This window comes from Capra hircus, chromosome 11 (genome assembly GCF_001704415.2).
Source record: "Capra hircus breed San Clemente chromosome 11, ASM170441v1, whole genome shotgun sequence".
Lineage (NCBI taxonomy): Eukaryota > Metazoa > Chordata > Mammalia > Artiodactyla > Bovidae > Capra > Capra hircus.
This window is the reverse complement of record NC_030818.1, coordinates 4,392,702-4,415,288: the sequence shown is the minus strand read 5'-3', so window position 1 is coordinate 4,415,288 and position 22,587 is coordinate 4,392,702. Positions and strand designations below refer to the sequence as shown.

At 38.4% G+C, this 22,587-nt stretch overlaps 1 protein-coding gene across 2 annotated transcripts in view; it reads right to left on the bottom strand.

Moving 5' to 3' along the window:
- EIF5B (eukaryotic translation initiation factor 5B) overlaps nt 1-22,587 on the bottom strand; it is a 73,714-nt gene that overhangs the window by 36,591 nt on the left and 14,536 nt on the right. For both annotated transcript variants that reach the window (XM_018054919.1, XM_018054918.1), the window contains exons 2-8: nt 12,246-12,371; nt 12,060-12,144; nt 10,724-11,402; nt 9,177-9,394; nt 8,630-8,780; nt 647-742; nt 75-164 (exon numbers count right to left, since the gene is read on the bottom strand). In XM_018054919.1, the coding sequence (XP_017910408.1) occupies nt 75-164; nt 647-742; nt 8,630-8,780; nt 9,177-9,394; nt 10,724-11,402; nt 12,060-12,144; nt 12,246-12,371 (1,445 nt within the window). The remainder of the gene's footprint in view (nt 1-74; nt 165-646; nt 743-8,629; nt 8,781-9,176; nt 9,395-10,723; nt 11,403-12,059; nt 12,145-12,245; nt 12,372-22,587) is intronic.

Below are 22,587 nucleotides of genomic sequence, written 5' to 3'. Positions count from 1 at the left end.
CCATTCTGCCAGACATCTGGTATCCCCAAACTAGTGATGACCAAGACAACTGAAGACACATGAGCACTACTGGCCTGGTTCAACAGGAGGCGGTGTCTCTTCTTTTTCGGGTACTCCTTGCTCCACAGCTTCTACAGCAGCACTTAAATCCACCGGTTCAGAAACTGATCAAAGGAACAGAAACCAACTTAACAATCCTTTCCAATGCATTTCCTGTTAGGATACTCTGTTAACTACTGAATAAACACCAGTAGTACAATCTAAATTCTTTAGTAGGTTTACACAACATTTAATACCAGCTATGGTTTTTTACAAACAGGAAACTAGTTTTTCTTTCCGACAAGACTAGAATACAAAATTACAGAAGGTTGAGAACGAAACAGCAAAAAAAAAAAAAGATAGTTATGCTTTTTCAGTCAAGAACAGTTATTCATAGCATAGCACCCAGATTTTACAAACAGATGTATTTTTCCATTCACCTGTCATTTGAATCAGTGGAGAATGATATTAATATGAAACAAGGTACCGGAAGTTGGTTTCAATATGCGATTCCGGTTTGACTTCTTTTTAAAAGACTTCAGCTTTTAAGGTTATGGGGGAAAAGGCAACCAAAACTGTTTCTAAATCACAGGTTTTATATGCAAACCTTTATTTTCCATCTGCTGTGGTGGTTTTTTCTTCTTTTTATCTTCATAAATTGGCCTCTTCTTTGGCAAAGAATCTTTTGATGGCACTTCAACACCTGAGGGATAAAATTGGAAAATTTCAGGGTTTATACTACTTGTTTGTCACCTAAGATATACTATTTAAGAAGGTAACATTTTATTCACCTCAGAGATACATACCCTAAAATATAAAGAACATTCATGGAAAACCTTCTTTTCAACATAAGGTATTTTAAACATGCATTAAAAATCTATCTTTTTGGTGTCTAGCTCTTTGACTTTTGACAATTGTTCGCAGTTACACAATTACCATCATAATGAAGATGCATAACAGTTCCATCACCCCGGGCTGCTCGGGGAGGTTAAATCCTGTTCACATTCTTAAGTCCCTGGCAACCACTGATCTGTTCTCCATCCCTTAAGATAAATAAAACTTTACAGTCTGGCTATCATAATGGATCTGAATCATCCTCGTTACTATATGTATCAATACTTCGTTTCTTCTTACGGTGAACAGTAGTCCAGTGTATGGACAGACCACAGTCCGTTTATTCAATAGACAGCTAAAGGACATCTGAGTTATTTCTAGTTTTTGACATTATGAATAAAGCTGCTCTAAACATTTGCACGCAGATTTTTGTGTGAACGTTTCTCTGGGATACACATTGTGGAGTGGATGGGACATTAAATACGTACAGCTGACCCTTGAAAAACATGTAGTTCTGGGCTGCCAACCCTCCATGTAGCTGAAAATCTGCATATAACCTATAGTCAGCCCTCCATATGCATGGTTTCCAAATTATTGGATTTAACCAATCACAAATCGTGTGCTGTAGTATTTATTATTGAAAAGAACCCTCATAATTCAAATCCATGCTGTTCAGAGGTCAACTGTATTTAAATCTGTAAGAAACTGCCAACTGTAGTGGCTTTACAATTCTGCATTCTCACCAGTAGCACATGAGAGTTCCAACTGCTCTTGCCAGCATTTGGTAAAGAAAAATGCTGGGTTTTTTAAATTTACATATTCTAATAAATATGTAGTGACACCTCATAGTGGACTTAATTTGAATTTCCTAATGGCTTCCCTCGTAGCTCAGTCAGGAAAGAATCTGCCTGCAATGCAGGAGACCAGGGTTGGATTCCTGGGTCGGGAAGATCCCATGGAAGAAAATGGCAACCGACCCCAGTACTCTTGCCTGGAGAATTCCATACACAGAGAAGCCTGGCAGGCTACAGCCCACGGGGTCTCAAGAGTCAGACACAACTGAGCGACTGAACCACCACCATGGTGCCGAGCATTCCTTCCATGTGCTTACAGTATCCCAGTGAAGGGTCTCTTCAACCTTTTGCCCCTTTTCAAATAGGACTGTTTTTCTTGTTGAATTCTGAGTTATCTTTATATACACACACACACAATTTTCAGATGTGTGATTTTTAGGTATTATCTTTGATATTCTCTCAATGGTGTCTTTTGAACGGCAGAATTTGTTAACTGGACTTCCTTAATTTTATCATTTTTTTCCCTTTCATGGATTATGCTTTTGAAGTTGAACCTAAGCACTCCCTGCCTAGCACAAACTCATAAAGAGCTTCTCTGTTTTCCTCTGAAAGTTCTTCACGTTTAGATCTACAATCCATTACACGTTAAAGTCTATATAATGAGTGGGATTGAGGGCTAGGTTTTTCGTTTTATTTTTTGCACATAAATGTCTAATTATTCCACTATCACTTGTAGCAAACACCGTATTTCATCTACTGAACTGTCTTTTCCTATGACACAAAGAAATGCAAAAGAGCAAAATGACTGTCTGAGGAGGCCTTACAAATAGCTGTGAAAAGAAGAGAAGGGAAAAGCAAAGGAAAAAAGGAAAGATATACCCATTTGAATGTAGAATTGCAAAGAATAGCAAGGAGAGATTAAGAAAGCCTTCCTCAGTGATCAGTGCAAAGAAATAGAGGAAAACAACAGAATGGGAAAGACTAGAGATCTCTTCAGGAAAATCAGGTATCAAGGGAACAAATCATGCAAAGACGGGCACAATAAAGGACAAAAATGGTACAGACCTAAAAGAAGCAGACGATATTAAGAACAGGTGGCAAGAATACACAGAAGTACTATACAAACAAGATCTTCATGACCCAGATAATCATGTATGATCACTCACCTAGAGCCAGACATCCTGGAATGTGAAGTCAAGTGGGCCTTAGGAAGCATCACTACAAGCAAAGCTAGTGGAGGTGATGGAATTCCAGTTGAGCTATCTCAAATTCTAAAAGATGGTGCTGTGAAAGTACCGCACTCAATATGCCAGCAAATTAGGAAAACTCAGCAGTGGCCACAGGACTGGAAAAGGTCAGTTTTCATTTCAATCCCGAGGAAAGACAATGCCAAAGAATGCTGAAACTCTCGCACAATTGCATTCATCTCACACGCTAGTAAAGTAATGCTCAAAATTCTCCAAGCCAGGCTTCAACAGTATGTGAACCGTGAACAAAGGTTCACGGTTCCAGGCAGAGGAACCAGAGATCAAATTGCCAACATCCGCTGGATCATCAAAAAAGCGAGAGTTCCAAAAAAACCATCTATTTCTGCTTTATTAATTACGCCAAAGCCTTTGACTGTGTGGACCACCACAAACTGTGGAAAATTCTTAAAGAGATGGGAATACCAGACCACCTGACCTGTCTCTTGAGAAACCTGTATGCAGGTCAGGAAGCAACAGTTAGAACTGGACATGGAACAACCGACTGGTTCCATATAGGAAAAGGAATACGTCAAGGCTGTATACTGTCACCCTGCTTATTTAACTTATATGCTGAGGACATCATGAGAAACACTGGGCTGGAAGAAGCACAAGCTGGAATCAAGTTTGCCAGGAGAAACAGCAATAACCTCAGGTATGCAGATGACACCACCCTTATGGCAGAAGCAAAGAACTAAAAAGCCTCTTGATGAAAGTGAAAGAGGAGAGTGAAAAAGTTGGCTTAAAGCTCAACATTCAGAAAAATAAGATCATGGCATCCGATCCCACCATTTCATGGCAAATAGATGGGGAAACAGGGGAAACAGTGAGAGACTTTATTTTCGGGGGCTCCAAAATCACTGCAGATGGTGACTGCAGCCATGAAGTTAAAAAACGCCTGCTCCTTGGAATAAAAGTTATGACCAACCTAGACAGCATATTAAAAAGCAGAGACATTACTTTGCCAACAGAAGTCCATCTAGTCAAAGCTATGGTTTTTCTAGAGTCATGTATGGATGTGAGAGTTGGCGTATAAAGAAAACTGAGCACTGAAGAATTGATGCTTTTGAACTGTGGTGCTGGAGACTCTTGAGAGTTCCTTGGACAGCAAGGAGATCCAAACAGTCCATCCTAAAGGATATCAGTCCTGAATATTCACTGGAAGGACTGACACTGAAGCTGAAACTCCCAATACTTTGGCCACCTGATACAAAGAGCTGACTTATTTGAAAAGATCCTGATGCTGGGAAATACTGAAGGCGGGAGAGGGGATGACAGGATGAGGTGGTTGGATGGCATCACCAATTCAATGGACATAATTCTGAGTAGACTCCAGGAGTTGGTGATGGACAGGGAGGCCTGGCGTGCTGCAATCCATGGGGTCACAAACAGTCGGGACACGACTGAGCGACTGAACTGAACTGATGACACAAAGAAAACCTGACCAGAGAGACTGTTCTGTTCTGTTGACCTATTCGTTTACCCTGTAACCAGTATCACACTGTGACTGTTGTATTTTTACAGTCAGTCTTGAAATTGGATATTGAGTCTTCCAAGGTTCTTTCAAAAATACTTTGGTCGTTCTAATTCCTTTATCTTTTCGCATACATTTTAGAAACAGCTGACAGACAGCCACAGAATATTCTGCCGTAATTCTGACTGAAATTGCACTGAATCTACAAATCAGTTTGGGAGAACTGGTATCTTAACAATATCACACCTTTGACTCCACAAAAGCAGCATCTCTCTATTTACATAGGCCTTTGATTATTTTCATCAGTGTTTGTAAATTACAGTTTTCAGCATTCAGATTCCACAAATACTAGAATTCTAACTATTTCACTTTCTTTTATGGGGGGTACCACTATAAATAGCACTGTTAATTTTATATGTTAGTATTTATAGACTAATTGCTGCTGCTGCCGCTGCTGCTAAGTCACTTCAGTCGTGTCCGACTCTGTGCGACCCCATAGACGGCAGCCCACCAGGCTCCCTGATCCCTGGGATTCTCCAGGCAAGAACACTGGAGTGAGTTGCCATTTCCTCCTCCAATGCATGAAAGTGAAAAGTGAAAGTGAAGTTGCTCAGTTGTGTCCAACCCTCAGTGACCCCATGGACTGCAGCCCACCAGGCTCCTCCATCCATGGGATTTTCCAGGCAAGAATACTGGAGTGGGGTGCCATTGCCTTCTCCGAGGCTAACTGCTAGCATATAGAAATACAGTTGATATTTGCATACTGGCCTATCTATAATCTTCTTAACCTCACTTACTAGCTATAGCATTTTGTGGGGGATAGATTCCATGGAATTTTCTATAAAGACAACTGGCATCTGTGAATAGACAATTTATTTCTTTCCAACCTGCAGGCCTTATTTTTTGCCTAATTGCCTGAATCACGACATTCCAGACCAATGTGGAATGACTGTGATGAGAGCAGTTTATTAGTATTCAGTCATTTGAAAGTAAGTGTAATAATTGCATTTTTTTGGTAAATATCTTATATCAGGGAAGGAAGTTCTCTTCTATACCCAGTTTGTGGATCCTTATTATATATGAATACTGAATTTTTTGAAATGATTCTTCTGTATATTGAGACAATCACATAGATTTTCTTTAGTCTATTAATATGGTGAACTATTTCTTGATTTTTAAATACTGAACACTCCTGCACCACCAGGATAAAATCAACTTGGTCATAACAGACCGTCCCTAAATATACACATAAATATATGCACGTAAGTATGTTTATATAGTTGACCCTTGAATAATACAGGTTTGAACTACACGGATACTTGGACTCACATTTTTTCACTGAATACTACAGTACCACAAGATCTACTACTGGTTCAGTATGTGGATACAGACCATGGATACAGAAGGCCAACTATAAATGTCCACAAATTGGTGACTGCGTGGAGAGCCGCCCCCGACTCCTAGATTGCACAGAGGACAACTGCATTGCTGGAATCACACTGCTGATACTCTGTTGAGAAATCTGCATCTCTGTTCATGAGGGATATTGATCTACAATTTCCTTTCTTGTAATGTCTTTGTCTCATTATGACATAAGGATAATGCTGTCCTCATGAGTTAGGTGATTCTGGAAGATAATGTTCATAACCGGCAATATTTCTTCCCTAAATATTTGTTAGAATCCCCAAGTGAAATCATAGAGGCATAAAGTTTTCTTTATTGGAAATTCTTAACTGAGCTAAAATGTAAATAGATATGAGTATATTTTTAAATAGATACAGGACTATCCAGGTTATGTATCTGGGTTTTGGTAGTTTGTGTGTTTTAAGGAATGTGTACTTGCTATACGCTCAGTAGTTACAGGCTAAAGGCTATGAACAGACCAAAAAGGTAACCTGCTACACAATTCATGTCATAATCTGAAAATATCTGCAGATACACTAAGAACACACTTTTTAGCTCAGTGAATGAGTTATATATATTATTCTAGGCAATGAACATAGTAAATAATATTTATCTAACAAGGTGGCTTCAAAAGATACGGTCAGACATAACATGTAGTACTTCTTCCTTGAAGTGACCCAATGAGCAGACTTGTGGAGGACCTTTAATGCCCAGCTAGGAAGTTTGGATTTTTTTAATTAACAGACAATATGGAGCCTGTAAGAGGGCAAACACTGGGCAACATTATGAAGAATAAAGGAGACTGAGGCTAGAGATGCCACAAGAGACACCACCTCTTCCAAGCCTGTCCTAAAGACTGATGCCAAGTTCATAATTTTAATTTTCATCTTATAAAATGCAAGTCAAACTACTCCATAAAACAGCATTTCTGAGACCAGCATACTACTCTCTGTATGGCCCCATCCTAACTTCTCCATGAGAGCTTCCAGTCTGTCAAACTGCCTTTGGTCAAATCCAATATTTGGATTTGCTAGTTGTACTCGAATCTGTTCTTTAGTTTCATTTTTTAAAAAGCTATATCCCTAGTTAAAAATAAAACTTTCTGAAATCTCAGTCCTGTGTTTCTCTAAATTTACTGCTTCCACCTGAATATAACACAGAGGAAGTCCCACAGATAAGTTAAATCTCAGCTCCAGGACCTCAGGCAAGCTGTTCAAGTTTCCTGGGTCTCCATTTTTTCACCTATATGATGGAAATGTAGACTTTTATGAAGAAATAATGTCAAAAATAGCATCAGTTATATACTAAATACATTAATAAATGATAGCTATTATTTTAATTATAGCATAAGCACCAAAATTACTATAAAACCCGTGGAATGCAGGGACAGGACATAAAGAGAAATCCCAAAACATTCTTCTCAATGGAGCAAAGACACTATTTTAAATCATCTTACCTGTCAAAGACACAATTAATGAAATGTTCATATTATGAAATCTAAACTAAAAGGAACCAATTTCCTTGGATAAACGGCTGATTTCAAGGTCTAGAGAAGAAAATGTACAAGGTGAGCCTGAGCTATCTCATGGTGTCAGAAAGCAAGGAAGGGCCCAAGAACACTGCAATCAAATGAAAAAGTCATAGGGACCAACGTGACTGATCTCCTCCTAGCCAAAATAGTGTCTATTAGAACATCCAAAATGTAAATAACTTCAGGAGATGAAAACATCAATTATATAAAATTCCATTAAGATGAAGTGTTCCACATCCAAAACAAAATTAAACTCATTGGTTAGCTTTGGAGGTTGTGGGGACAACAAATTATTATTTTGTAAATCCGTAAAGAAAGGGAAAGAATTCAGCATGTTTCCTGGCTTTCCTATCACAATTCTGCAATTCGTAATACAGGATACAGGCAATGATCACCAACTGGAATTTAAATTATTAGATGTTTCTGTAATGGACAAGGCTACCAAAGGGTAAACTCACTGATCAATCTTGACATCATTAGAAGCAAGACAACCAGATGATATGCCTACTCACATGAGGCACTGGGTGCTACACAGCACCGCTAAGTAGCAACCAAACTGCTAGATCTAAAAAAGTATAAGGTATAGAGAAATAAATCAGCCAACACCAGCAGACGTAATTAGACAAATTCAGAACAGGGGAAATTCTAGAAAGAAAAATCCAGTATCTTGAACAAATAAATAAATCCATGCCAAAAACAGGGGGTGGAAGTAGTATCAAGCAAATCAACCAAATCACATCAACCAAATGCAATACTTGAATCTAATCTGGATCCTGATTTGAACAAATCAATTATAACCAATATTTTGGAGACAAGTGAAAAAAAACACACATGGATAAAATCAAGAAATCAAGGAATTTTGTTAAATATAATAATACATACTATACTATGTTAAAAAGGAAAATCTCCTTATCTGTTAAAGACACATATTAAAGTAAACTGTGAGTAGAATAATACTGACTTCTGGAATTCACTTTAAAATACTCTGGTGTGGTGGTGGTGGAGTGGGAGGGGACCAAAACAAGAATGCTAAGTGTTAAAACTCAGTGATGCATACATGGGGACTCATTTCACTATTCTGTATTTTCATTTACAGACATACTATCATTTACATGCAAATTTATCACAGTATAGAGTTCATCTCCTGAAATAATGAAATTATCTCACCTACTTACACTATTGGACTTTTTCACAGCCTGTTCACAGAAATTCTCCTTCTGTCTCAATTCAATTCTCCTTTTGACCACTACAGAGATAACTGCTTGAGAGAACTCTCTGGACTGCTCGGTTAATTAAGAACACCACCTACCCTGAGCTTGTAGAAGTTTAAGGGTCGCTTCGGCTCTGGCTCTGGCTTCTCTCTGGGATTTAGTTAAAAGTTTCCCCTCTTTTTTCAAGCGTTCTTTCCTTTCCTTTTCTTTTTGCTTTTTCCTTTCTCTTTTTTCTTGTTCCAATCTTTCCTATAAAAGAAAACATAGCAGACAAAATTGTATTAGCTTAACAAACTACAAAATTTAAAAGCAAACACCCCAAATTTCTAACAAAGCTCTTGAGATACATGCAGAGTATTATGTTAGAAACTTCCAAATGAAAGTATTTTAAATGTACATAATGAGTATAATTAGTATCACACGAGGGTAGACTCTGTGTGGTAATGATGCAAAAGCAACTCCGGTTCGTACCCGAGGAAATAAGGCAGGATTTTCTGTACTTATCTAATTGTCTATATTTGAACAATAATGTAACTGAACTACCACGCAACTAAGAAAGTTTTACAATTAGAAAGCTAGAGATGTGTTATGAGAAGAGGATTTAAGTAAAACAATATCAATGTTAGCAACTTCACAAAAACATACCTCTTCTTTACGCTTGGCTTCTAACTCTTCCAGCCGTTTTATCCGTTCCTCCTCCTCTCTCTTCTGTCTTTCCTCCTCTTCTTTAAGCTTAGCCAGAGCTTCTTGCATAGCCTTAACTGTGGCTTTGCTAGGTCCTTTCTTCTTTTCTTTCTCCTTTTCTTCCTTTTCTCCTTTCTTTTTCTTCTTATCTTTTTTCTTTTTGTCTCCTTCATTGTCATCTACCAAAAAAAGAGGCAGAGTATTTTTAAAAGTATTTCCTACAACAGGGGTGAGCAAACCCTAGAATCCAGGGACTACAATGGGCCAGCAGCAGACTAAGGTCTTTAGGCATCAAGGCCTCCTGAGCACTCGGGAGTAGCCAGTGCATCTCAGAACAACCCAGCTGGCTTCCTTAGACGCCTATGATGTTGGTGTTACTCTGAGTTATCCTAAGGGATTCGAGAAGACAGGAGGATGCTGTCAGAAGGAAGAAGATACACTGTACCTAATGCTTCTGTAAGGTGGAGATAAGAAGCCTACCTTAAGGGGACAGATATTAGGATAAAACACAAAAATACAAATATGTCCCAAGAACTCTTTAGCATTATACTGAAGAATTAAAGATTCTGAAGTTACATTCATGATGGTTCTCCTCAAAGATGTCCAGACAATAAGAATTTGAGAGGTTAAAAAGCTATGCCGATTTTCCCATTAAAAACTTTCCAGTCTAAAAGAAAAATTATGTAAATCATTTGATCTTTGTTTTCATTCTGAATAAGAGGGGGAAGTTTAACTAGATAGCTTTTTTTTGTTAATTGGTTCTGGTACAAAAACATGGCTCACTATTGCTTAAAAGATATTAACTAATTTTAGTATATTGCTTATCCATTTCATTTTCATTTAAAAACCTGAATTAGGTTTTTAATAACAGGAGAGAATTCAGGTATCATCTCACACTGAGTTATCAAAAGGAACAATATATTTTTTATTAAGCAACTTCCAGTATTCATCAGCAGCAAAAAATTGCTTTCTAAAATGAAATTCCACGAAAATCCTAGTTTGTGTACAATTCATTTGAAAGGTATTTTATGCTACATACATGTTTAGCAACAAAAATCAATTTAAAACGAGTACTTAGACTAATTTTCTTTTTAAGCATCTTACAACTCAGTACCTTTATAACCAAGGACAAATAACAAAATGACTTTGGAACATAACAATCAAAATTCAGATTAACTGGAGACTTCCCCAGTGATCCAGTGTTTAAGAATCTTCTTCCAATGCAGGGGACAGGGTTCAATCCCTGGCCCAGGAGGATCCCACATGCTGTGAGGCAACTGAGCCCATGCTCCACCACCACTGAGCCCAAGCTCCTAGGACCCCCTGTGCTCTGCAACAAGAGAAGCCACCAGAATGAGAGGCCCACGCACCGCAAGTAAGGGAGTATTCCCGGCTCGTCGCAACTACAGAAAGTCTGTGCGTAGCAAAGAAAACCCAGCGCAGCAAATAAACAAAGGAACTAATTATGAACCCAAGCCTCTGGCCCTTCTGTCAGTATTATTACCAACCTTCTGCGCCCGCGGGACCCTCTCCTTTCTCTTCAGAGGCAGGAGCTGCTCCAGAGTCAAGTGTCACTTTGGATTTCAGAGCTTCCTCCTCAGGTTTCCTCTGAGATTCTTTTGGTTTACCCTGATCCTTTTTACCAGACTCCAGCTCTTCTTTTTCTTTCAGCTTCCGCAGTTTTGCCTTTTCTTCATCCCGTTTTTTTCTCTCACGCTCTTTCTTTTCTGCCTTCTTTTGAGCCACTGTCTTAATTTTGAAGGAGGAGTCGTCATCTTCATTTCCGCTCTCAACAGTAGGACCTGGTTTGTTTTTCTGATTTTTTTTCTGTCCTTTCCTGGATTGCAAAAATTCATCTGATTCATCACCACTTTCACCAGAAGAATGTGCTCTCATACGCTCTTTAATTCTTTTACTGTTATCCTCATCCTCTTCTGATGCATCACGCTTCTTATTTGATTTCTGAGCTTTCCCCTTCGCTTTTTTGGATAGTTTATTAAAATCATCATCATCATCATCACTCCCAGAGTACATTTCCACTTTGGGTTTTGCAGTCTTTTTTGACTTCGAATCTTTTTCATCCAATTCTTCACTATCATTATCTTCAAAACTCTGTTTTTTGCCTTTCTGTCCTTTCTTTTTCTTATCTTGTTTTGAGATGGGTTCATCTTCATTATTTTCTGTTGGCTAAAACATGTCCACTGTTAGAAATATTAACAGCATTATATTTTCTTTCTTTTAATAACTGAAGCTGTTCAAAGTCATGTACTTCATTAAGTACACATGGAAAAAACTATCAAAAGAATTTTAAAATATGGTTCTTTTGCAAGAATATAAAACTCGACCAAGTACCAGCAGCTGGCCTAGGACTCAAGCACATCTCACAGTCACTGTAAGTTTCGGAACCCAGGCACTCTGAAGCAGACATTAATCACTAGTCCACCTCACTACCTTCCTCACATGGCATAAAAAACCTACAGGGAAAATTCAAAGAAAAAATATCTACCCCCGTCTCATTACTCTGAGGCTTATCCAATTTCAAAGGATGGAAAGGAAATAATACAGAAAATGGAGGCAGAGTTGTGAAATGCTGTATTTCCAAATTACCAATTTTATAAACTGGCAATATAAAGTGAAACAGCTTTAGATTCCCAAATAAAATATCTTTATATCTGTGAAAGACTTCAAAATTTATTACTGCTTTCCTAAAAACTGTTTTCCCCCTTTGGTATCAGCTAGACACTTCTAACCAACATACATACATTGCTCAAAAATTTCCAAAGGCAGTACCTAAAAATGGAGCTAACAAGAAGCATGAACAAGTAACAGTGATCTGTATTTCACCTTTACTGCAGCAGGCTCTCTGTCACCTTTGATGCCTTGAGCTTCCCAAGACAATTCTTCCAGTTCCTTCAGGATATCATCTTCACTGGAAATGGGTTAAAATACAGTTTGAGATACTGAATCAGTTTAATAAGTAAATCTAGCACCAAAGCTGAGAAAAATCAAATATATTTAAAATCTACTTACTCAAAGTCTTGTCTTTTTTTCTCCTTTTTCTTTTTCCCCTTTGCCTTTTGAGGTTCTTGCTCCTTGGCAGCACCAGCTCCTTCTATTTCTGCAGCCAAGGCATCAAGATCAATGTCATCCTTGGCACTTAAATGCAAACAAAGGAGACCCAAGTGTTACTCAAGAGCAAAATAATAAATCTACCACATACACTTACAGAAAAAATTTTTTTCTTTTCATTTTAGCATTTTTCATGCATTGGCAGCCCACTGAAAAAAAAATCACTTGACAAGTTCTTTCATGACAACACTTGGGTTATATTTATTCAGACTCTCTGCACCTACTTCAATAAAGTGTGAGTTATACTCAAACCCAGAAAGAGTTGCAATGAAGAGCTCCAGGGAGAAAATCTAGGTAATCAAGAAAAGGAAATTCATGCTTGTGTTCAAGTAACCCTAAAGAAGAAAAGGAAATTCACTTTTGTTGATACCAAAGTTTCTTTTGTGTGAATATCTAAATGGAGTTACTTATAAAATGAAAAGAACTTAAAAGAGAAAAATATTATTACTTGATTATCAGTAAAACCTAAATCTTTGGAAATCTTTGCAGCTTTACTTGGAAAAGTAGGAATTTTAGAGTTGAAAGGAACTTTCATCGAGGGGAAACAAAGATGCAAAAAGTGTGACTGCTTTCAGCAACTCATGACCACACATCCAAATCTAAATAAATTAGGAATGACTGAGTAAATAAAGCACATAGAACAGCCCCCAAATCCAGAACCAAACCTGCTCACCATCTTTTACATCCCTGGTTTCCTTTCTGGTTCCATCCCCCTATATCCTCATCTACCAATATTGTATTATTTAGAGCAAAACAAACTAAATTCCGTTAAAACCTACAGAAAACAAAGGAGGTCAGTCTGAGACACACAAGTAGAAAAGGTGTATGAATTCAAATAGTGATGCAATAAGAACACAAGGACCTCATGCAACATGGCCTCCACTGGTGGGTGCCTTGTTGCAAAGATGCTTCACTTAAACAAAAACAATTCCTAATATGAAATATGTAATATTAAGATCTGGAGAAGGAAATGACAACTCACTCCAGTATTCCTGCCTAGGAAATCCCATGGAAAGAAGGAGCCTGGTGAGCTACAGTCCGTGAGATCACAAAGAGTCAAGTACAATTAGCAACTAAACAAGAACAACAAATTTTAAGATTAGGTAACAAGACACTGAGGGCACAGAATTTATACTCAAGAAGCTTCAAGGAGAGAGGGGGAGAGAGAGAGAGAGAGAAAATGAGTAAATCAGGAACTGCAAAATGCTAAAAGCCACAAAATAACGGAATTTAATGCCTTTAAGTGACACATTAGAACTGAATGTGTTCCCTTCTGTCCTGTATTTTAGACAGTGTAGTTGAGGGAGATTATAGAACACAGAACTGCTGTACTGGTAGTAACTTTCCAAAGCACCAAATCAAGAAAGAGAAAGTCAGACACTTCACAGCTCAGGGAAACTCTGACCCGAGTTTCTGAACCAGGCAAAGGAGGCCCATGTATCAGACACAATGAGCACAAAAACCTAAAGGTAATAACATGCACAGGGCCTCGGGAAGACTCAAAAAAAAGGGTATCTGAACCAATTGAGAAGGTTTTTTACAGGCTATTTATTTCTTAATCCCACTCAAGATCTAGAGAACCAGAATTTGAGATGAGAGCTAGGCAATGTACGTTTAGCTATCTCCCCAGGTGACTGCAAGTCAGATTTGAACTGTTTTTCTTTTTTTAATAAATGAAGAAATTGAAGCACAGAGAACTTGTCCAGAATCAGACAAGGCAGACATGGGATTTGAACCCAGGAAGCTCTGATTCTGAAGTTGAAGATCTTAACCCTGCTGACATAATCAAATTTGCATTTTAGAAAGCTGCCTCTGGTATAAATGACAGGGCAGAATCTCAACTAGTTAGGAAGCAAGAAAAGGTAGGAAGCTTTTACAGTTAATTGGGATGACAAACTCCTGACTTGCAGCAGCGGCAGACAAGATGAAGACATATGAGTCAGGTAAATACTAAGGGATCAATCAGCAACACTGGTGACTAACTGAATGTATACAGAAAGGGGAAGGGAAGAATCAAGGCCAAATCTCAGGTCTCATCAGGCAACAGGAACCAAAGCCTGGCCCAGCATCAGCCATCTGGCCCAGCTTGAGATCAACCAGCACTATCTCCAAAGGCAGCCCTGCCAACATTCCACAAAACAGAAGTTTGACCGGGTGAGAAGGGAAGGTGAAGGTGGTTAATACTGAAACTTGGCACCTCACCTCCAAAACCTTGTCAGCCCTCACCTAACTATACTCATCTAGTCAAAACAGCTATGGTTGGCTATACTGCCACAATATTCATTAGCAAACAGCTCTAGAATAACAAAACAGGGAACTACATCTGCATGCCACTGAGTTTGAAAAGCTGCTTCTGGATAGTAAGAGAAGTTAGCAGTTCCTTAGTGCTTTCTGTGTCTCAGGCATTGTGCTGACCAATCACCAGACACACTATTTATTATGCCATTTAATCCTCCTTAACAACTTATTAAAGTAAGCTTCAAGATGATAGTTTATAAAAGGCATCCTGCTAGAAACTCATACACCAGGAGCTCAAGCCCAAATCTGACATGAAAACTGTAGGGACTTCCTAGAAAATGGGAAATTCAGTAATCAAGTTTCTGAAAATTATTTGAGAAATCCAAATACAACTACAAAATATATCAATGATATAGCAATGCTTAACAGTCTTAATTACCGTGGTTTTCAAAGCATTCTTTCAATATGTACAGAACCTCCTGCCCTTGATTCAAAGGAATGTCCTAAAATGTCAACAATATTACAACAGGACATGAAAGTGATATACAGTGTCAGTGATTTAACTTGAAACTTTAAATCATATTCTACCATCTACATTTCAGTCCTACTTTTCCACCTATCCATACACACTACAGCTTAAACATTTTAATGAACTAAGAGTCAAATCTAAAATCCAGTCATGCTGATAGTGAACGCTTTAAAATCTTTAAGGAATCTGTAACAGCATTTTTTCAAAGGTATATCTTTCTGCAGACCACTTTTTCCTTTATCAAAGCTACAATATTCCTACTAATATCTCCCCTTATAGCTCTTAATCCTTTATTCCAAACTTACTGCAAACTTCCAGAAATAAAAGGCAATTTTCCATGGTAATCAATGCAGTGTTTTCAGAGGCCACACTCCTCTGTCAAGACAGAAAAAATGTTATAACTGAATGGCCTTTAAAAAATGAAGCTATTAAAAATACTGCATGTGCAATTCAAGAAACAGCTGAACCACTTTCTGGTTTCCCATTTAATATTCACACCAACAATATTGATGTATCTCCATATATATACCAACATCTGCAGTATCTCCATGGAGATATGCATTTTCTCCCACACTCCAGCCTATTATTTAGTATTATGCCTACTGTTCCTTTAAGTTGTTCTAATAGGTGTGTGGTGATAAAGTCCTTTTCAATTCCTTGAAGGCTAGAGAAGTTCAACATTTTTTCATGTATTTGTCATTCACATATATTCAGTGAAATGTCTCTTCATTTCTTTTACCCATTTTCTAGTTGGAATCATTTTCTTTTAATGTTCAGTTTTCGGAACTCTTTTACATATGGTTTGTTTATATATACTTCCTTCCAATTTGTAGCTTGTCTTTCCATCCACTTCACAGGGTTTTTAACCAGAGCAAAAATTGTGAATTTTCATGAGGTACCATTTATCAAGTCTGTTCTTTATGCTTTTGACGTCATGAAAAAGAACTTTTCACCAGCTCCTAGGTCCTGAAGATTTTTAACTGTGTTGTGTTCCAAACATTGGGTATTTCAATGTTTAATTGATCTTTTGCCTTTGGATAGCCAACAGCTCCAGCAACATTTCAACTATCCATTCAACACAGAATTGCCTTTGCACCTCTGTCAGAAACCACTCAGCTGTGCTCGTATGGGGCTATTTCTAAGTCCTCCGTTCTGCTCTATTGACCCATGTGTCCTTCTCTGACGCTACTAAACTTTCATGATTAATGTGGCTATAAATCTTGAAATGAAATGGAATGATTCCTTTCATTATCAGAATTGCTTTCTCTATTCTTAATTCCTTTGACTTGTCAAATAAATTTTAGAATATTCTTGGGCAAGTTTACCAAAAAATTATTGCTGTAATTTTAATAGCAACTGCATTAACTGTACAAGAATTTTTAAAAAAACTGACACCTTTACTATGTTGAGTTTCCAATCTGTGAACACAGTATGTCTCAATGTATTTAAATCTTCTTTGATTTTTTCCATCAGAGTATGTATTTAATTTTTAAAGTAATCTGAACTGGTATTTTTAATTTGTTTCCACATCAGTTCAGTTCAGTCACTCAGTTGTGTCTGACTTTTTACGACTCCATGGACAGCAGCACTCCAGGATGACCTTTTCCATCACCAACTCCCAGAGCATGCTCAAAGTCATGTCCATCGAATCAGTGATACCATCCAACCATCTCATCCTCTGTCGTCCCCTTCTCCTCCTGCCTTCAATCTTTCCCAGCATCAGGGTCTTTCCAGTGAGTCAGTTCTTTGCATCAGGTGGCCAAAGTATTGGAGTTTCAGCTTCAGCATCAGTCCTTCCAATGAATATTCAGGACCGATTTCCTTTAGGATTGACTGGTTGGATATCCTTGCAGTCCAAGGGACTCTCAAGAGTCTTCTCCAACACCACAGTTCAAAAGCATCGACTCTTCTGCGCTCAGCTTTCTTTATAGTCCAACTCTCACATCCATACCTGACTACTGGAAAAACCATAACTTTGACTAGATGGACCGTTGTTGGCAAAGTAATGTCCCTGCTTTTGAATATGCTGTCTAGGTTGATCATAGCTTTTCTTCCAAGGAGCAAGTGTCTTTTAATTTCATGGCTGCAGTCACCACCTGCAGTGATTTTAGAGGCCCCCAAAATAAAGTCTCTCACTGTTTCCACTGCTTCCCCATCTATTTCCCATGAAGTGATGGGACCAGATCTTAGTTTTTTGAGTGTTGAGTTTTAAGCCAACTTTTTCACTTTCCTCTTTCACTTTCAACAAGAGGCTTTTTAGTTCCTCTTCACTTTCTGCCATAAGGGTGGTGTCACCTGCATATCTGAGGTTATTGATATTTCTCCCAGCAATCTTGATTCCAGCTTGTGCTTCATCCAGTCCAGCATTTCTCATGATGTACTATGCATATAAGTTAAATAAGCAGGGTGATAATATACAGTGCCTTGATGTACTCCTTTCCCAAACTGGAACCAGTCTGTTGTTCCATGTTCAGTTCTAACTGTTGCTTCTTGACCTGCATACAGATTTCTCAAGAGGCAGGTAAAATGGTCTAGTATTTCCATCTTTAAGAATTTTCCAGTTTGTTGTGATCCACACAGTATGTTTACGTGTTTATATGTTTATCCACACAGTACAGGTTTCCACATACTCATTCCTAATACACAAAAATGTGACTGAATTTTTTATGCTGATCTGGTATACTGCAACCACCAAAATACTGAATTCACTTATTAGTTCTTTGCACTAAGCAAGGAGTTATGATTTGAAGTTAAAATTACAATTTAGAAAAAAAAAAAACTGGACTTCATCAAAATTTAAAATATCTACTGTGCAAGAGACCATGTGAAGGGAATGTAAAAAAACAAACTACAAAGTAGAAGAAAGTATTAGCAAAGTACATATCCGGGCCAGGGGGGAGAGAGGGGAATTAGTATCTCAACTATACAAAGAAATTTCCAAACACATCAGTAAAAATCCAAACAATCCAATCAGAAAATGGACGAAGGGCCTGAAAAGATATTTCACCAGAACATTTACGGATGACAAATAAAGGATGTTTCACATCATGAGCTGTTTGGGAAATGGAAACTAAAACCACGATGTGCTATCACTACACACCATCAGAATGTCCTCTCTCCAAACAACAGTGATAATAACCGTGTGAGGACACAGAGGACCTGGATCACTCACACACTGCTGGTGGAAAGGCAAACTGGTACAGCCACTCTGGAAAACAGTCTATCATTCTCCCGTAAAACTAAAAATGTATGTACCATATGATCTAGCAACTGCACTCATGCTCATTTATCCCAGAGTAACAAAAAATATATACCTCATGCAGAAACTTGTAGACAAATGTTTGTTGCATAAGCAAAAACTGGAAATAACCTGTACGTCCTTCAGTGGGTGAATGGTTCAATAAACCATGGTTGATCCCCATTCCATGAAATACTATTCAGCAACAAAACGGAATGAACCACTGATCCGTGTGAGCTTCCTCTGTGGCTCAGCTGGTAAAGATCAACCTGTAACAGCCTGCAACGCAGGAGACCTGGGTTTGACCCCTGGGTTGGGAAGATGCCTGGAGAAGGGGAGGGCTACTCACTCCAGTATTCTAGCCTGGAGAATTCCATGGCCTGTATAGTCCATGGGGTCGCAAAGAGCTGGACATGACTGAGTGACTTTCACTTCACTCACTGATACATGCAACAACTTGGATGGATCTCAAGAAAATCAGACTGACTGGAAAGAAGCTAATTCCCAAAGGTTATATACATATATGACTCCACTTACATGAATTTTTGAAAATAAAAGATTTTATTCAAGTATAGAATAGATTCATTGTTACTAGGGGTTAGTAGGGGGAGGTGCACAGAAATGAGATGATTATGGTTACAAATGAAAAACATGAAGGATCCTTGCAGTGATGTTCTATATTTTGACTGTGGCAGTGAATATACAAATCTGCCAATGTGATAATACTGTGTAACACTAAACACAAGCATACACACGTGTGCTAGTACAAATGAAACTGGGCAAATCTGAATATGATCAGTGAACTGTATCAGTGTCAATATTCAGGTTGTGATACTGTACAGTTTTGCAAGATGTTATTAGAGGAAACTGATTAAAAGATATAGGAATCTATTAATTCTTACAACCACATGTGAATTCGACAATAATCTTAAAAGTTTAACCTGCAAAACTAAACACTGTTTAAATAAGAGGGCAAACCTTATACTGAGAAAAAGATTATGCAATAATATATCTAATGGAAGATTTGTCTATAAGTATTAAATTTCTATGGCTCAACATTAAAGAACACAATTTTTAAATAGGCAAATGATTTCAACACTTAACCAAATGAGATATAACAATGACAAACACATGACAAGATGGTCAGTACCATTAACTAAATGTAAGTCTAACCACAATGATACGCCACTCCACAACCACTAGAACGATTAAAAGGACTGATAATATTGTGTTGAGAGAAGATGTGGAGCAACTGGAACACACCCCTAGAGGGTCACTTTGAAAAATGGCAGAGTCACTTTGGAAAAGAATTTGGCAGTTTCAAGTTAAACAAACACACTTACCATATGACCCAGCAATCCCACTCCTAGGTATTTACCTAAGAGAAATGAAAACATATGTCCACACAAGGACTTGTACTCAAATGTCCATAGCAGCTTTAGCCATAATCACAAGAAGCTGGAATAAAAACTAAATATCCAACTACCCTTCCCTGGTGGCTCAGATGGTAAAGAATCTGCCTACTATTCGAGAGACCTGGGTTCAATCCCTGGGTTGGGAAGATCCCCTGGAGGAGGGCATAGCAAACACACTCAAGTATTCTTGCCTGGAGAATTCCCATGAACAAAGGCGCCTGCTGGGCTAGAGTTCATGGGGTCCAGAGTCAGACATGACTGAGCAACTAGGCATGACATGGCACCCACAAAATAGAATACTACAACAATAAAAATAAAGAATTCACATTATACACATCAACATAGATGAATCTTGAAAATATTACTTTAAAAGAAACCCAGCCAGTCAATAAAGGCTACATCCTCTATGATTCTATTTACACGAATTTCTAGAAAAGGAAAATTACAATCCCCCCCCCAAAAAAAGCTAGTTATTTTTGGCCTGAAAGCATTGCCTACAAAGGGTCATAAACTTCTAGAGCTAATGGAAATATAAAATATCATCCAGGGAATCTTCCCCACCCTGGGACTGAACCCAGGTCTCCCACACGGCAGGCAGATTCTTGACTGTCTGAGCCACAGGGAAGCCCTGGTGAAAGAAGCAAAACTGCATAATTTGCCAAAGCTTATTGACTCCACACTTGAAATTAGCGTATTTTGTGTCAATCATACTCAAAGAGGAGAATTTAAATCTCATGGGATACTATAAAAGCAGTTGAGAGGTTAAAGAATGGATTTATCAATTTACTGAAAACAGTGAAGTTAAAATTATATATATCTAATATGTCATTTTATTCATTTTTATAAGTTATGAAAATAAGAATCAACATATAATATTTTTAGAATACCTTAATCTCTACTAACACAATGTAACATGTAACCGAAATGATATTACTGTGAGGGAGTCTTTTAAAAACACGTTTATTTATTAAGTGTATGTAAAAGCAGGTGATCAACTTCGGTGCTTGGCTTTTTGGAATAATCAAAAGATACATATAAAAATTTAAAATGAGACACTTCACTTTGAGATCAATACACCAAAGCCTTTTAATTACACACAATATAACCCCAAACAAAAAAGTTCCCTGTGAAGAAGTAAAATTAACTTACGTACAAATCTCTCAATTTTGAACTTGGCAAATTTCATTTATTAATGACAGGCATGTTCCAGTAAAAAGTTGTCTGCATTAGATAAGAACACAGGAAATCCAATCCCTTCCCAAATTAGTCCACAATTCAGTATCTCCCAGCTCCCAAGGAGTCTCTCCTACTACAATCCCTTTTCTCCAGCACCTCTTTATTTTACCCTCTGTGGAGGTCTTACAACCTGGCCCATGATTTCTCTGACATTCTAAGAGGTGGCAGTCCATGCCCCTCCCTTTTAACACAAGATTGTATGTCTGCTCAACTGAATTTGGCAGAAATGATGCTGTAATTTCTGAGCCCAGGCCTTCTACTTCCTGGCTCTTGAGATACTCACTGCCAAGCTAGTGAGGATGTCCAGACCACATAGAGAGGTCAAGGATGGGTGTTCAGGCTGACAGTCCAACCAACAGTTACCATCAACTACCAGAAGTGAGTGATGGCCAGTGAGGGGACTGTCCGATAACCCCATCTCAGTCATCATTTACCAACCACATGGAGACTTCCGAGCAAGACCCATTTGAGCCCCGTCAACCCTCAGAACCAAGAGAGATGATTATTTTCAGTGTTTTAACCCACTAAGTACGGGAATGACTTGTTAGGATGTGATAATAAGTGAAGCACTCACGTGTTTCTTTCTGTTCCTAGTAGGATACCAGGGCCTATAAGCAGAAAGCGGAGTGATGGAAGAAGGTAAAATCCAAACCACACCAGGCCTCCTCTCCCTACCCACAACCTGACCCACCCCAACCCCAGGTGGAAAGAAAAAAAAAAGTTCATAATCTGTAAGCACTGAGGGCAGGCATAGTGGCCACTAACCCTCCTCACTTTACTTTGGCTTCTGCTCCTCCCCTTAAGCCAGCTTACGGATAAGAGCAAACAAGACAGAAACCATAAGGACTCCCTTCTTCACTCCTATCTCACCAGTGCCAGGACCAACAGGAAAACAGGGAAATCTAGTCCTGCCTTCTCCATAAGACACCTTTCAGCATTTCTCTTCCTCCAACTTCCATCTCTTCTTATCTCAACACCTGTCAAGCACTCCTTTCCAACAGTTACATATACAAACAGGAAACACAAAGATAAAACAAGAAGAAGTCCAGCAGTCATTGCTCCTCACTAGCTCTCGCCACTTGCCCGACACTCTCCACTTCCTCAACGGAGTTCTATCTCAGGTACAACTCATTAATAAAGTCAGAAGTACCTAACCATGTCTTAGAGGAAAACGAAAAGCCCCTCCAACCTTAAAGTTCCCTTATGAACTGAGTCTTGATGCCCTTCAAAGCGCTATGAAACCACACTGCATCACACAATGCAAGCACAGAATGCATCTCGCCACCTTTCACAAAACGCAGCCTAATTCTCCACTCCCTAAATGCCTCATAACTGGAGTAGTAAGAATACAAAAACAAAAGCAAGGAACCATCTTGTAGCCTTCCAAATATACATATCCAAGTTCACACATTATTATGGATTCCAATGTGTCCAACTATAAAATCCGTTTAGGGCAGCTTTTTCAATCTTAAGTGAGTACCCTCAAAGGAGGGTTGGGTGGGATGGGTTAGGAGGGGGAAATGCAGGGTTGTGGATAATTTCAGAAATCTGAAAATTCTCCCTAGTGACTTTTACCTGTTTAATTGA